This window comes from Pelodiscus sinensis, chromosome 2, assembly GCF_052426305.1.
Source record: "Pelodiscus sinensis isolate ZL-2025 chromosome 2, ASM5242630v1, whole genome shotgun sequence".
In the NCBI taxonomy this organism is placed as follows: Eukaryota; Metazoa; Chordata; order Testudines; family Trionychidae; genus Pelodiscus; species Pelodiscus sinensis.
In genome coordinates, this window is record NC_143053.1 from 226167416 (window position 1) to 226184073 (window position 16658).

General features: G+C 48.5%; 2 protein-coding genes across 7 annotated transcripts in view; both read left to right on the forward strand.

Annotated features, from left to right (window-relative positions):
- The window catches only part of ARMC3 (armadillo repeat containing 3), a 140643-nt gene that overhangs the window by 120596 nt on the left and 3389 nt on the right, over positions 1–16658 (forward strand). For 5 of the 6 annotated variants that reach the window (XM_089776736.1, XM_006119527.5, XM_089776733.1 and 2 more), the window contains 3 exons: positions 9075–9167; positions 11048–11248; positions 16070–16232. In XM_089776736.1, the coding sequence (XP_089632862.1) occupies positions 9075–9167; positions 11048–11248; positions 16070–16232 (457 nt within the window). The remainder of the gene's footprint in view (positions 1–9074; positions 9168–11047; positions 11249–16069; positions 16233–16658) is intronic. The other variant, XM_089776735.1, reaches the window with a different exon arrangement.
- LOC142827362 (uncharacterized) lies at positions 6–4000 on the forward strand. Its single transcript, XM_075922519.2, has 2 exons — positions 6–1000; positions 1523–4000. The coding sequence occupies exons 1-2, from the start codon at positions 427–429 to the stop codon at positions 1963–1965; spliced, it is 1017 nt and encodes a 338-aa protein (XP_075778634.2). The 5' UTR covers positions 6–426; the 3' UTR covers positions 1966–4000.

The window sequence follows — 16658 nt, forward strand, 5'->3', positions numbered from 1 at the left end:
TAACAGTCAGCACACTCTGATTGCATAAACAGTCAGGCTGTGTCTAGACTACAGAGTTTTGTCGACAAAAGTGGACTTTTGTCGACAAAACTATACCTGCGTCCACACTACCGCTGAGTTCTATCGACATAACGTCAACAGAACTCAGCAGTTTTGTCGACGTATGTAAACCTCATTCTACGAGGAATAACTCCTTTGTCTACGTAGTTCTGTCGACAAAACAGCAGTGTGGACGCAGGGGAAAAGTTATATCGACATAAAAGGCCTCCAGGGAGAACCCCTGTTGGACACTCCTGCCACAGCTTGCAACTCTATTGTTCCTGCCAGTAGCCATCTTTAAAAGGCACAGGCACCCAGGAGCAGCACTCTGGCAGCAAGCGAGCTCCAGAGCAGACCAGGGCTGTACTGCTCAGTTCAGGTCGAGCTATGTCACAGGGACAAGCCCCCCCAAATCCCTCCGGCCCTTCCAGGGAATCATCCCCCCGGGAACCCCGGGGCTCGAAGCGCCGGGCACCCTCCTGGTCAGGGCCGGACATAAAAGCCCTCCTGGGCCTCTGGGCTGAGGAGGAGTCCCTCCAGGCCATGCACTCCACCAAGAGGCAGAATGCTGACATCTTTGCCAGAATGGCAGAAGACCTGGCCAAACAAGGCCACCATCCCCGCACACTGGAGCAGGTTAGGGCGAAAGTGAAGGAGCTGAGGCAGGGGTATGTCCGGGCCCGCGAGCAAAGCTCCCGCTCTGGGGAAAAGCCGTACTCCAGTGACTACTACAAGGACCTGGACAGGATCCTGGGGGCAGGGGATCCTCTGCCTCCTGAGAGACTGCTGGAGTCTGGGCTCGAGCCCCCCGTTGTACAGCTGCCAGAACACCTGCTGGGGGACCAGGAGCTCCAGGAGGAGGCAGACGAGGAGGAGGACGGCACCCAGAGCACCCAGGAGCCAGGCCTCGAGACACAGGAGGCCTCCCAGACCACCTCGGACCCTGGGGAGGGAACATCAGGTGAGTGCTGTGAGGGTCCAACACACACAGGGCAGGGCAGGGCAGGGCAGGCGGGAGCAAAGGGGACGGTGCAGTGCTCTAAAATGTCATGCTGAGCAAGGCCCGGGGGGAGGGAGAGGGCACACCCATGGCTGCCCTCAGGGAGGACCGTGCTACCCCCCTACATCCACACGGCTGCTAGGCACCGCTTGTTCCTGCAGGCAGGGATGCCACATGCAGGCATGGGCTGGAGACGCTGGGACAGCCTCGCAGCTGCAGGCCTCTCAGCACTCTGTGGGAACCCCAACCGTGGCCCGACACTCATCCGTGTTGCTCAGCCATGGGGGATGCATGGGGGTGGGGGGGGTTATGACGGTGGCCTGCACACTGCCTGGGCCAGGCCACACCATGCCTTACTGAGACACACAAGAGCAGCCTCTGACCCTAGCACAGGCACTGCCTGCTGAAAAGAAGGAGGGCATGTCCTCTCAGGGAAAGGGTGAGCATGCATGACTGACGACTTTTCCCTCTTGTCCTCCACAGCTGGACCAGCTGACCAGGAGGGGGGCACCCCACCTGCCCGACAACCCAGACAGCCGCAGGGCACCCGTAGGCACTGGCGCACCTATCTAGAGCTGGTGCGCCAGCACGTTGGAGTCCTTCACGAGATGAAGGACTCCATGGAAAAGAGGCTGGAGGCAGATGCCAAGTGGCACCGGCAGTTGCTGCTAGAATTTAGGCAGCAGCACAGGGACATCTGCGCTGCCGTCCAGGGGGCCATGGCCTTCCCTGGTCCTTTGCCTGCTCCTGCCCCTCCTCCTCAGCCTGCCCTTTCCTCTGCTCCTGCCCCCTCCTCAGCCACAGCCCCAGCCCCACCTCCTGCTCAGCCCCCTTCTGTGGCATCCCGCACGCGCAGCCGGGCGCGACAAGGCCACCAGAGCCAAAACAGGAGGAACTCGGCCTCCAGGCAGCCCCCTCAGCCCTGAGCCTCCCTCCCCCATTCCAAGTTCATATTCCCCCTTCCCACCAGTGACACAAACTGAGGGAAGCATTTTTTTAAGCACTTTATTTTCTAAAGCAAACATTTTTATTTTGTCTCTGAATCGAAGAGTTATTTATTTTCAATTGTTACAAAAAAACAGTTAAATAAAGTGATTTTTTTCAACATCACCTGTCTACATTCTCAGTGCGTGGGGACTGAGTAGAATGGGTGAATGTGGGGCAGGGAGGAGTTGCAGGGAGGAAGGCACCAGGGGCATGGGGCAATCCCACATGTGGAAGTCCCTGGGGACAATCAGGGGCCTCCCTGTGAGAATTCCTCCCTCAGGGCTTCCCGAATGCGCAGGCCCAGCTGGTGGGTTTGCCGGGTGGCAGCTGTCCGGGGCTGCCCAAACTGCCTCCCCTCCATCTCAATCTGTGTCCTCCATGCAGGGAGGAAGGCCTCCCCTTTCCTCTCTACGAGGTTGTGCAGCACACAGCATGCTGCAACCACATCGGGGATGTTGTGTTCCCCCATGTCCAGCCGCGTCAGCAGGCACCTAAACCTGCCCTTCAAACGGCCGAAGGCGCACTCCACCTGGAAGCGAGCCCTATTCAGGCGGGAGTTGAACAGTTCCCTGCTCGCGTCCAGGTGGCCGGTGTAGGGCTTCATGAGCCAGGGCATAAGGGGATAGGCCGCATCGGCCACAATGCACGTAGGCATCTGCACATCCCCGACAGCCAGGTTCCTCTCTGGGAAGAATGCCCCAGTCTGAAGCCTGCGGTACAGGTAGGAATTCCTGAACACACGGGCATCGTGTGCACGGCCTGACCGCCCGACACAAACATCCGTGAACTGTCCTCTGTGGTCGACCAGAGCCTGCAGCACCATAGAGAAGTAGCCCTTCCTATTGATGTACTGTGCCGCTCGATGGGGCGGGGCACGGATAGGGATGTGGGTCCCGTCCAGTGCTCCTCCGCAGTTTGGGAACCCCAGCCCCGCAAATCCAGCCAGGATGGTCTGCAGGTCTCTGAGGCGAACGGTCCTGTGGAGCAGCTCCGCATTGATGGCCGTCACCACCTGCAGAACGGGAGAAATAGAAACACACAGCACAGGACTTTAAAGGGATTGGCTCACCTGATGAGAAGTGCTCCCCTCTTTGTCCCCCAGACAATCCCTTCCCTGGCCCTGCACCATGGTAGGGGGAGGCTGAGAGGGCTTCTGCCTGTGCCACCCTATCCCCAATTCCCTGTGCCTGGTCCTGACTGCCCCCTGGACTGTCCCCCAAGAGTGACTTACCTCCATCAAGACGGCCCCAACGGTAGACTTCCCCACACCAAACTGATGCTCCACAGAGCGGTAGCTGTCGGGGGTGGCCAGCTTCCAGAGCGCAATGGCAACGCGCTTCTCCAGGGGGATGGCGAGCCGCAAGTGGGTGCCCTGGTGTTGCAGGGCAGGGGCGAGCCAGGTACAGAGCTCCCAGAAGGTGGCCTTCCGCATCCGGAAGTTTCTGAGCCACTGATCGTCGTCCCACTGCTGCAGCACTAGCCGGTCCCACCAGTCCGAACTGGTGTCCAGCCTCCAAACCCGCCTCTCCGGGAAAAAGTTGGGGGGCAAGGGCAGCAGGGCTGCAGCTGGATCCTGAGCGAGGGGCTCAAAGCTGGCCTCAGGATCCAGCTCTTCTGCAAAGGTCAGCATGCTCTCCTGAGCATGAAGCAGAGCTTCCAGCAGCATGGTGTGGGGCCATCGCCTGCCCAGGGCCAGCTCAGGTTTCATGCCCAAAGAAGCCAAAATAACACACAAACAAAAGACCAAAACAAACAAACACACACAAGAACAAAAATACAAACAAACAAAAAAACCCAAAAAGTCTAAACCCAAGCAAGCAAACACACACAGAAGCAAACAAACACACAAACAAACAGACAAACCAGATAATACACAGCTGTGGTGTCCAACAAAGCAAGGCAACCAGAGCCAGGAAAACTGCAGCAGCTTTGCTTTCCCTGTAAAGGTTGGCAAGCTAGAAGCAGGAGCAGAGCAACGGCTATCCAAGAGTATCCCTTTAAGCACGCGTCTCTGCAGAGAGCTTGCAGCAGTGCCAGGGCTTTATGGCTGCCCTTGTGACCTTTCAGAAGCACTTCCGGGTGCCTCCTCCTGTCGACAGAGCGTCCTGCAGTCTGGACGCTCTTATGTCGACAAAGCTGATCGCTTTGTCGACAAAGCAATGTAGTCTGGATGCTCTATGTCGACAGAAGTTTTGTCGACAGTATCTGTCGACAAAACTTCTGTCGACAGAAGCCTGTAGTCTAGACGTACCCTCACAGTTTCAGGGTAGCTGCACCTGTATCCCTCCAACTGTGAAAATGCCCAGCCAGGTCTTGGGTCTCCAGACACCGCATAAGAATATAGTAATAACCATACTGGGTCTGAACAAAAGTCTAGTTAGCCCAGTATCCTGTTTTCTAATAGTGGCCAATACCAGAGGGAATGAACAGAACAAGTAATCATTAAGTGATCCATCCCGTCGCCCATTCCCAGCTTGCGGCAAACAGAGGCTAGGGACACCACCCTGGCCCTTCCTGGCTACAAGCCATTGATGGACCTATTCTCCATGAACTTATCGGCTGTGTCTAGACTGGCCAGTTTTTCCGGAAAATCAGCCGCTTTTCCGGAAAAGCTTGCCAGCTGTCTACACTGGCCGCTTGAATTTCCGCAAAAGCACTGACTTCCTACTGTAAGAAATCAGTGCTTTTTGCGGAAATACTATGCTGCTCCCATTCGGGCAAAAGTCCCTTTTGTGCAAAACTTTTGCGCAAAAGGGCCAGTGTAGACAGCAGAGATTTGTTTTGCGCAAAAGTGTGTCTAGATTGGCCACGGACGCTTTTCCGCAAAAAGTGCTTTTGTGGAAAAGCGTCCGTGCCAATATAGCTGCTCTTTTCCGAAAATGCTTTTAACGGAAAACTTTTCCATTAAAAGCATTTCTGGAAAATCATGCCAGTCTAGACATAGCCATCTAGTTTTATACTCTTGGGCTTCACATCTTCCTGCAAGGAGTTCCATAGGTTGACCATGCATTGTGTGAAAAAATGCTGCCTTTTGTTTGTTTTAAATTTGCAGCGTATTAATTTCATTTGGTGAAATTACCCCCTATTTCTTATGCTTTGAGGAATAAATACTTCCATATTTACCCTGAAACAGTCACGATTGCATAGCCTTCTATCATACCTTCCCTTAGTTGTCTCTTTTCCAAGCTGAAAAGACCCTGTTTTATTAATCTCTCCTTATATGGAAGCCATTCCATATCCATAATCATTTTTGTTGCCCTTTACAATTCTAAATATGGTCATCCCATCTCAAAAATATGTCTGCATACAGTATTCAAGATGTGGACATACTGTGGATTTATACAGAGACAATCTGATATTTTCTATCTTATTATCTATCCCTTCCTTAATGATTACCAACATTCGGTTTCCTTTTTTAACGGTTGCTGCATACTGAGGACTTCAGAGGACTATCCACAATGACTCCAAGACCCCGTTCTTGAATGGCAACAGCCAATTTAGACCCCATCATTTTATATGTGTAGTTGGGATTATGTTTTCCAGTGTGCATTACTTTGCATTTATCAACATTGATTTCATCTGCCGTTTTGTTGCCCAGTCACCCAGTTTTGAGAGACCCATGTAACTCTTTGAAATCTGCCTGAGACTCAACTATCCTGCTTAATTTATCCTCTGTGATTTTTCCACCTTATTGTTTATCCTTTTTTTCAGATCATTTATGAATATGTTGAATAGGACTGGTCCCATTATAGATCTCTGGGGGATACCACTATTTACCTCTCTCCATTCTGAAAACTGACAATTTATTCTTATCCTTTGTTTTCTGTATAATATTGACTCTCACTGGGTGTTTTAAGATTGCATTGTGCTATGCCTAGCAAACCAGACTGCCTATGGCCAGCAGCACTTGTGCTTTGAATTCTCTCTGAGGGCTATGAACAGTATATTTCCAGCAGTTGCAAGTTACCACAGAGCACTTTCTATGAAAGCGCATTTATTCTTCAGATAAAAGCCTTACAGAAAAAAAAACAATAAAAACCGTAATCATATTTAACTCCTTTAAATGTGCAAGGAGTCACTCATCAGCCTTATGAGGTGCTAGTCAGCCAAAGTGTTTCCAATCATTCTGCAAGCATTGAGGCCCCTGCTGGACAGAGGATCTTATCCATTTGCTGGATCAGAGAGAAGCCCCTGAGTCAGTTTAAATCCAGCTTTTTTTATATCAAAAAGCCCTTAGTCTGGTGTTTCTGGAAATATCTGTTTGAATCAGTAGATGCGAGCCTTCCAGAGGAATCTAAACCTGAGTGATTCACCTAAATTACCTCTTCCCCTTCACATTGTCCTTTGTTCTGAAGGAGCTATTGCAGCTCTTTCCACCCTCCCTTATAGAGCTCATATGATCCTTGGCCAACATTGTTACATAAACCATCCATAAAACTAATACAATCTGCTTTTCCAAAGAGACAGCATGCGGTTGCAATATCTGTCACACAATCATCTAAATTCAGACAAGGCTTACATACTGACAGACTTTTAAACAAAACTGTTTCCAATGGAGTGAAAAAAAGTCTAAGGGTATGTCTACACTACCCCGCTAGTTCGAACTAGCGGGGTAATGTATGCATACCGAACGTGCAAATGAAGCCCGGGATTTGAATTTCCCGGGCTTCATTTGCATAAGCCGGCCGGCGCCATTTTTAAATGCCGGCTTGTTCGAACCCCGTGCCGCGCGCCTACACGTGGCATGGGCTAGATAGTTCGAACTAGCAAGCCATTCCGAACTATCTGTACGCCTCGTGGAATGAGGTGTACAGATAGTTCGGAATGGCTACGTAGTTCGAACTATCTAGCCCGTGCCGCGTGTAGGCGCGCGGCACGGGGTTCGAACAAGCCGGCATTTAAAAATGGCGTCGGCCGGCTTATGCAAATGAAGCCCGGGAAATTCAAATCCCGGGCTTCATTTGCACGTTCGGTATGCATACATTACCCTCCTAGTTCGAACTAGCGGGGTAGTGTAGACATACCCTAAGGCTACATCTAGACTGTAGGCTGCTTTCGGAAGAAGCTTTTTGTGGAAGAGATCTTTCGAAAAAACTTCTTCTGAAAGAGAGTGTCCACACACAAAAGCGCATCAAAAAAGCGATCTGCTTTTTCAAAAGAGTGCATCCTGACTGATTGGATGCCCTCTCGCATAAAAGGCCACCTGGAACCAGTTCAGGCAGGGCTTTAGGTCACCAGTTGCTTCCGAGTACTGGTGCTGGAGCCTTGCAGAGTCATGTGCTTAAAGGGACCCCCCTAGACAGACGTTTCTCTGCTTCTGCTGCATGCTTGCCTGCCTCTTTGAGGGACAGCAAAGCTCTTACAGTGCTTGCTGTGGTTGCCAAGCTTTTGTGGATGCCTCAGCTTTTTCTTGTGAGCCATGGAGCCGGAGCAGCCCCCGGGCATGCTATGGCCCCACACGGCCATGCTGCAGTTTTTGCAGCACTTTGTGCCAGCTGCCTTTCTGGTCCTGACCAAGCTGGATCCCAAGCTCATTCTGGGGAAGACGTTTTCCCCACACCCCAGGATTTGGTGCAACTCCTGGTAATAAGGGCAGGTGTGGGGTCCTGCCCCTGAGCACGAGCTGCACTCTCTAGCCTGGACATAATCCTGACACAGCTCTTTTACCTTACTCTGGACCTGTTCCAATGGTCCAGGGTGGGTGTCCACGTTCCGCCAGGGACTTGGCCATGCGCTCAAATATGTCAGCGTTTCGGTGCTTGGATCAGAGATCCTGCAAGGTGTCTCTCGCCCCACAGCTTGAGGAGGGACAGGATCTCCGCTCCAGCCCAGAAGGGTGCACACCTCTTGGTTCTCCTAGGTGGGTCCTGGGACCTCTGGGGCTCCTCCCTGCAGGGGCTAGGGGGAGTCGCAGGAGACTTGAGGCTCTGCCATGGGTGGCAGAGAGAGCTGCGCAGTGAGGTGCTGCTCTTAGGCCGGCTTCCTGCCACAAGGCTTGTCCAGGATGCTTGCAGTTTTAAGAGAGGCCAGGAGACAGGAACTATAGAGTCCTGATTACTTTGGACGGAGTGTCCACCGAGGCAACTGTGTTATTTCCTGGAAAACTCTTCTTTCAGAAAAAAAAACCCTTCTCTCCATCCACACAAGCCTTTTTCCAAAAGAGCTCTTTCAGAAAAAAAGGGTTCTTCCTCGTAGAAACAGGATTACCAACGCCGGAAAACCCCCGCTGTTCTTTCAATTTACTTTCAGAAGAGTGCAATTGCAGTGTGGACATATCCTCAATGAATAGGTCTGTTTTAAGACAATTGTCTATTAAAAATAGAATTCTGATTGAAATGGGTGATGAACAGTTTTCCAAGACAACAAAAATGATTAAATGTAATGTTAAGTCTGTTAACATTAATGTCTGTCAATTTCAGCCAGAAGAAGTAGCTCTCTATTGACAATCTTCCCACTCGGACTGAATGGAGGGGAAGAGGAAAAATAAACATGTTGCCTTTCCCTCCCTGGTGAAAGGCAGAGGTTTCTACAATGCCCAGTATGCACAGAGATATCCTTTCTGGTTCCTTTTTGCTGTGAAGGCGAGAGAGGAACCATCGTCCCAACTCAGGGTTTAGGGGCATCATTTTGACAGCTGATGCCCCTTACAGAGAGACCTAGAAGATACATCTGTAGCTATCTTACCTGTTCATTTGTGGGAGGTGCCTTGTATATGTAGGTGAGGGAGTTGAGAATATCTGAGGCACCTTTGTACAGATGACTTCCTGCAACATTGCATGGACTGTGGAGCAGACAGAAATGGATGTTGATAAGGAGATATATGGAATGAGAAGACAACAGAAAATGGTAGTGGTTGTGGAGCAATATTTCCAGTTTTTTCTTGGGGAATCATCCACAAATCACAGCACCCCTTCATTCTAGATAAGAGTTGTATTGCTAGAGATGGTGATACTTAATGTTGCCTATGCGCTTCTTTGTGTGTGTGTAAATTGAAATTTACTGTAAGAATGTAAACAGGATTTGGGAAACTACTTTTTAATTGTAATAGTTCAGTGGTATCTCCTGTGGAGGAAAAACAAGAAGCTTCTGGACGATCTCCCTCTTCACTCACCAAAAGCAGCACGAGAGAGAAAGGCTCCAGGTATTATAATTTGGATGAAATATTTTGGTATTTTAATTTGGAGTTGAAAAGCAAACTATTGATAAATAATAAGTGTTGACTATTAAAAATTAGGGACCTAATTCTCCGGTTAGGCTGAGTTCTGTTTGTGCAGAACCTAAAATAGGGCTCAAAGGTGGCCATGCCTCCATGAGGAAGAAAAGTTTAGTAGTAGACAGCTTTTTAATCTAACAGACAAAGATATAACAAGATCTTGTGATTGCCATTCATGATCATATGCATTTCTCAAATCAGAAGCTCCAGTAAGGAATGCAGAATGTGCAGTGAATAATCAATAAATATATTGACTTCTTATGAAATCTTACTAGGACATGCCCTATAGTAGTTGAACTTTGTAGTAGAGATGTCAACATGTAGATGACTACATGATTAACTGATAAGCCTAGGCTTATTGGTTGATCCTGTTGACTACACGCTTCCCCCTCTTGCTGCCTCTGTATCAGAGGCAGCAAGGGGGAGGTGGGACTGGTGCCTGTGGGGAGTCAGCTTAAAAGCCGACTCCACACGAGCATTGGATCTGTCTGCTCCCCATGCGGATAGAGAGGAAGCAGCATGGAGGGTGAGTGAGGCAAGTGGAACCGATACATGTGGGGAGCTGGCTTTTGTGCCAGCTCTCATGCATGCCAGCTCTGTGGACCCACCTGCCCCCACCTTTCTGCCTCCTATGGAGTCTGGGGCGTGCAAACAGAAGCCAGTGCTGGGGGAAGCTGGCTTAAAAGCCAATTTCCCCCAGCACCGGCTCTGCAGTGCTGCTTGTCTTCCACCCCCACACTGCTGCCTCTATCGGTGGGGTGGGGGTGGGCAGGGGAGGGTGCCACAAAGCAGCCTCTGTCTGCGGTGGGCCCCGGCTCACTACGGACAGAGGCTGCTCCTTGGCAGCAGCCCCTATCTGGGGGGGCTCCAAGCTCCCCGTGGGCAGAAGCTGCTCCAGCATCCCACTGAGCAGCTTCTGTCCATGGAGAGCCTGGGCCCACTGTGGACAAAGGCTGCTCTACATCAGCAGCTCCTGTATATGGGGGGGGCCAAGCTTCCCACAGACTGAGGGTGCTATCACAGAGCAGCCTCTGTCTGTGGTGAGCTCAGAGCCCCCCATGGACAGGGGCTACTGCCACCCTGCATAGCTACCTCTGTATCAAAGACAGCAACGCTGGGTGGTGGATGGGAGCTGGTCTGTGTGGGGAGCTGGTTTTTAAATGGGCTCGCCTTGGAGATCGGCTCCTGCCTACCATCCCACACAGCTGCAAATTTAAGGTGGTTACACGACTATTCAATTACACGCTAACATCCCTTGGTTGTAGCAACTTGCTTAGTATTACTTGCTCAACGATTTCATTGTTTTTGTTTATTTGTTTGACGTCTCAGACTTCTTTCAAGTGAAAACTAGGATCTATAGAAGTTGTTTTGTTTATAACATTACCGACATTATATGGGACCAAATTCTCTTCATTTACAAAAATGATCCAAAAACAGGCTTACATATAGGCTGTAGAAACCTCTTATTATTATGTGCTTATCTTCAGACTGGTAGTGCTTACCACTGCAGATCCAGTAGTACAAACAGTCCTTACAGGGAGGGATATGCTGATGTCATTGTAACTGGTCAGGATTATGTGAGCACAATGCCACTTGGTACCTAAACCTTCCACAACTAGTGTCCACAGATCCTGTGAAATAGACTCTTTGACTGGATTTGGAGGCATTCAGAATCAGGAGAGAACTTCCCAGGCTCCTCCCCACAAAATAGGATTTTTGGGTGTGTCCATATACAGAGCCATGCAGCTAGAATTTGACTCTGAGAGATTACCACATTCTAAATAAACATCCATTATTTTCTATTAAAGAAAAGGAAAAGGGAAAAAAGAAGAAGAAAGACCAAAAGAAGAAGAAGAGTTGCAAACAATGCTTAAAGTCCAGGAAGTAGTTCTTGAAAAGTTACCGTGGCTGCCACCATTTGACTCCATTTTACTGGATTACATTATTGATGCTTCCAAAATAATCCTACCATTAACTACAACCAAAGAACAGGTTGTGGCACTTGCACAGTGAGTACTGTACTGTGTAGGAATGGGCAATAATTTTTTCAGGGGGGGGCACTTCACAAATTTTGATATGTGCTCGTTGGCTGGCTCCAGGCCCTCTGGAGAGGGCAGGGCCTCGGGCAGAAGGGCTACAGAAAAAGACAGTGTGTGTGAGTGTGAAAGAGAGACTTTTTGTACGTGAAAGACTGACTTTGTGACACAAATTGAGCGTGCGAGGAAGTGTGTGTGTGACAGTGACTGAGTATGGGGGGGGGGCGCAGAGACAATACCAGATGCTCCAGAGGGAGGGAACACAACAGGTAATCCTCACATGATCCCTCCCCTGTCACCACCTCCAGTGAAACAGAGGCTAGGGACGTCATTTCTACCCATCCTGGCTAATAGCCAGGGCTCGACAAATGCACTCGTCCGCTCGCCCGTGGCGAGTAGATTTTTCCAGCTGGTGAGTGCAGAGGCGGACTGGCCCGGTGGGCCGTTGTGATGGGCTGGCCGAAGCCCTCACTACGGGCGGCGCGGCCCCATGCGATCCGCTGGCCAGCAGAGGAGCCCAGCGCCACTGGGAAGGGGGAAGTGCGGCGATTCTTCCCACCAGGCTGCCTGTGTGCAGCTCTGGCACGAGGAGGCGGGGCAGGACACCAGAATGCTGGCGTGACCTGGCCCCGCTGATTTTAAAGGGCTGCGGCATCTCGGCTCTGGCCGCGTGTCCCTGGGAGCTGGCTGCGGCGCACGGCACAGCCAGGGCCTGCCCCACCGGCTCCAGTCCTGTCACGGCCCCAGCCTCCCTTTGTCTCCGCGCCACCGGTTCCCCACACCTCCCCTGCACCCCGGATCCCCTGCTCTCCCTCTTCCCTGCAACTCTTTGGCTCTGTGCCGTCCTTACACCCCACACCTTGCCCCCCCATCCCTGCCCCCCAGCTCTGTGCTGCCCATTCCCTGCACTGCCTCTAGACCCCGATCCCTCTGCCTCTCCTGTTCCCTGCGTCCCATTCTCTGTGCCTCCACCGCACCCTGATACCCCTGATCCCTGCATCCTTCTGGCTCTGTGCCTCCCGTTCCCCGCGCCACCCCCATACTCCCCCACTGTTCCCTGCACCTCTCTGGCTCTGTGCTGTCCCTGCACTCCCTGTGGGTTGGGAGTGAAGGGTGCTTGCCCATAGGGAGGGGCTGGACAGGGCAGGGAAAAGGCTGCTGTGACCCAGCAGCAAGTGAAAGGGGGAGTTCACTTGAAGCACCTTTGCCTTTATGGAAAAAAACAAATGAAAATGCTATTTGATATTTATAGGGCTAAAATGCCGGGACAAAAAAAGAAAAAAAAACCATTTCAAAATGCAAATATGTGTAAAAGACAACAACAAAGTGGGGGGGGGGCAAAATATTTTGCTTGGGGCAGCAAAAAACCTAGAGCTGGCCCGTGGGGAGAGGAAGGGGCTGGGCTGGGCTGGCCTGGTCTGTGGGGAGGGGAGGAGGAAAATATGGGGAAGGGGCTTGTGCTGAGGGGAGGAGGTCAGGAGAAGAATAAGAAGAAGAAAGGGGAAGGCACCAAGGAACAGGGGTGCAGGAGAAACAAATGCCAGGGGACCAAGTGCAGACAATGAGGAAAAGGGCAGGAGGGGAGGTGTCAGTGGGCGGGGGGACAGGGTGATGCTGGCAGAGGAGAGGGGAAGGGCACTGCGGGCTAGAGGGGGAGGGGGAGGTGCTGGGAGAAGGCTTGAAAGAAGGGGTGGGCATGAGGAAGGCGGGGATGGAGCAAGGCATGTGTGAGGGCATAGTGTCATGAGGGGAACAGGGGCAGAGGGTGGTGAGGGAAAAAGAGAGCAAAGGGGGTAGGGGCAATGAGGGAAGCGGGAGGCACCAGGAGGGTTCAAGTGCTGAGAGATTCTGGGGGTGAAGCAGAAGGGCAGACACCTGCAGGGGAGGGACCAGCACCAGAGGAGAGAGGCAGGGCAGGTGTGTAGAGGGAGGTGTTAGAAGAGGGGATGAGGAGGGGTAGCTCACACGATCAGAGTGGGGCTACTGGAGGAGTGGGCACGGGGGGAGAGAAGGGCTGGTGGAGGGGGACAGGTTTCAGGAAGGCTGAGGGCAATGAGAAGGGCAGGAGTCAGGACAGCAGAGGGTAAGGGGTTAGGGGGCAGCAGGCACCAGGGGAGCTGATGGAGCAAGGGGAGGAGACGTGGCAGCAGAGAGAAAAGGTAGAGGTTTATAAGATATTTATTAATAACCTGGGTTATATTTATTAATAACTTATTAGTAATTACTGTTCTTATTCTTATTAGGAATATATGCCATTGAAAAAAAACACTTTTTGTGGAGGAGGATGGCGAGTCCCTTTTTTGTCTGGCGAGTAGGGTTTTCCATAATTTGTTGACCCCTGCTAATAGCCATTGATGGACCTAACCTCCATGAATCTATCTAGCTCTTTTCTGAACCCTATTAAAATTATAGCCTTCACCACATCCTCTGGCAAGGCATTCCAGAGGTTGACTGTGCACTGAGTGAAGAAAAACTTCCTTTTGTTTGTTTTAAACCTGCTACCTATTGATTTCATTGATGACCCCTAGTTCTTATATTGTGGGAATAAGTAAATAACTTTTCCTTATACAACAGACTCTGCTGTGTGTCTCCTGCTATTATGTCTGAGACAAAATACAAATACATAGAGTTGGGAGGGAAATACTCTTTCCACTCCAGGAAAATATTTGACAGTTTGTAAAGTTTTCCTGTCTCACGTTGGCACATTCCCTCTTTTCTGGATAGATTATCCCATTTCTCAAGTGCCTAGCAGTTCATCACCTCAGACAAATCTCAGACAAATAGGTGTTAAGCATGGTGGAATTGGGATATATCCTGCATTTCCTTTCTGCCCCTTCATCCCACACCTCTACCTGGTCCCCAGGGATCCCTCTCACAAGTGTGTTCTAAGACAATAAGTGTAGATTCAAATACATCAAGAAAATAATATTCTGGATGGTGTCCGTTGGCTATGATTATTTCACCCGTAGACCCTGGAGGCTGGCATACTGTCCTTGACTTACAGGATGCCTAATTGCATGTGGCGATCCAGTCTGACCACAGGGTATTTTGGAGGTTCGTGGTAGCAGATTATCATTATCAATTTACCACCCTGCCATTCAGACCCTTATTGTCAGAGTGTGCTTTTACCAAGTACATGGCAGTAATGGTGGTCTGCCTTCACATATATCTTTACCTGCCTCAGCCATGAGGTCAGGAGCATATCTTGATCTACAGGCTCATAGTTTATGGACTGTCCACAAGGCCAGCTTACACATAAAGTGTATGTCTACACTGCCACCCTAGTTCAAACTAGGGTGGCTAATGTAGGCATTCAAACTTGCAAATGAAGCCCGGGATTTAAATATCCTGGGCTTTATTTGCATGTTCCCGGGCGCCGCCATTTTTAAATGCCCCGTAGTTCGAACTACCTGCCCGCGGCTACATGCGGCACGGACTAGGTAGTTCGAATTAAAGATCCTAATTCGAACTAACGTTACTTTTCATTGCAGACAAATCTGTCTGATTTGTCAATTTTATGTGTTCACTTATTTTTGATTGTATCACTTTGCTATATATGGCCGTGCCAATTTTCTTCCACAAATTGATCTGAGGAAGTGGGTCTGGCCCACGAAAGCTCATCACCTAATAAACCATTTTGTTAGTCTTTAAAGTGCTGCATAGTCCTGTCTTTTGTTTTAGATATTAGGGGCAAAGGTAAGAGAAAGGAATTTTTTTTTCTATTGTTAATACAACTTAGTTTTTTAAATGTTGTGATTGGAAACTCAAAAATAGCTTTCATCTAGTTAAATCTTAAATTTTCTCCATTCTAAAATTTCTCTGTGTCTTATGTTTAAAATGTTTCCGTCCACAACTTACTGCCATTTTTGTTTATATCGCTTTTGAATAAGCATGAGCAACCAATGACATTGCAGAATTTTTAGCAGCTTTCTCCTATGTAACCTTCTGTGCATGGAAGGGGTACTCAGTAAAAAGCTTTAGAGCCACTACGTTATACTAACCACTACCTTTCAATTCTTCCTTAAAAGTTACTTCTGATGTTCCTTCAATGGACTGTTGAAGTTAATGGAACTTAAGCACGTGCCTAAAGTAATACTAACTGCTTTGATGAACAGGAATAGACTTCTGAATCAGGGCTTAATTTTTTGGCATATGCACTTGTGTGATAGTAGTTGATAGTAGTGCACTCTCACAGTAATTGCACTGGCATTTTTTTAGTCCTGACCTTGGATTTCCTTGGTTTGTCCATTAATTTTTATATATAAATTACAAAATACAAATCAATACAATTACAAATGTTGGCTCTGGTTCAAGAAAGCAGATAAACACATGCATAACTTTTAATGTAATAGGGTTGCTTTCATAAATCAGCAGTTATTAGCTGTGACCTTATTTTTCTTATTTCATATTCTAATGTCTTTGATGTTATTTACTTAAAACACATGGTAGTACTGAAAAAATTGTAGTAAATAGTGCAAAAGATTCTACTAACTTCAGAGATGAATCCTAGCTTCTGAACTACTTTGTCATTAATTGTATGTAATTTTTGCTGCTTCTCTCTTGATAATTGATATTAAGTTGCTCAGCTCCGATGATCTTCATTATCATTTTAATTTATTTAATGGTGAGCACACTTCTAGTAACTGAATAATAAAACAAATGCATATATAACAAAAGTAATACACTTTTATATGACATACAGGTATTTTTGTATTTAAACAACTGCATTATTCCATTAAGCATGTATGATAGAAATGACAGATTTAATTGATTTTTTGGTGTACCTTAAAACAGGTTTGTTGCAGATAAAATGGGTGGTCCAATTGAAAGAGACAAATTACATGAATTCAGCTGGGAACTTCATATAAGCGAAATTGAATTTGAACTGAAATGCAATGTCGTACCCATTGGTAAAATCAAGAAAGGGACTTTCTACCACAGGGCTTTGCTTTTCAAGGTATATTATCATTTACTTTGCCCCTTAACTGATCTAAAGATACCGATGGAATTACGGTTCTTTATTTTTGTTAAAGGGATAGCACAAACTACAGTACATTAGATTCAAAAGAACCTTGTCATGTTATATTGCTGTTTGTGTGTATATTTAAGATATTTTCCATTTGGCAAATATTTGATTTCCTTTTGAATGAAAACCAGCCTGTCTTCTTTCTGTAAACATCCTTGTTGTGATAAGCATCATTGAACTTGTCTTAAGCGATGTCAATAGAATGCTTGATATAAGGCAAAAAGCCAAAATATTTGATTGGGAATCAAAATATATTCATTTTCCTGTAAACTGTAGAGCACTACATTATGAAGTGCTTATTATTTTTTCAACTGCAAATGTAAAATAGTTGAAACAATAGCTTCTGGCTGGTGCTTA

Excerpts from the sequence above, each read along its gene's own strand:
- LOC142827362 (XM_075922519.2), top strand. The coding sequence starts at position 427 with ATGTCACAGGGACAAGCCCCCCCAAATCCCTCCGGCCCTTCCAGGGAA. Across the intron at positions 1,001-1,522 it reads CCCTGGGGAGGGAACATCAG|CTGGACCAGCTGACCAGGAG; the intron begins GTGAGTGCTGTG and ends TGTCCTCCACAG.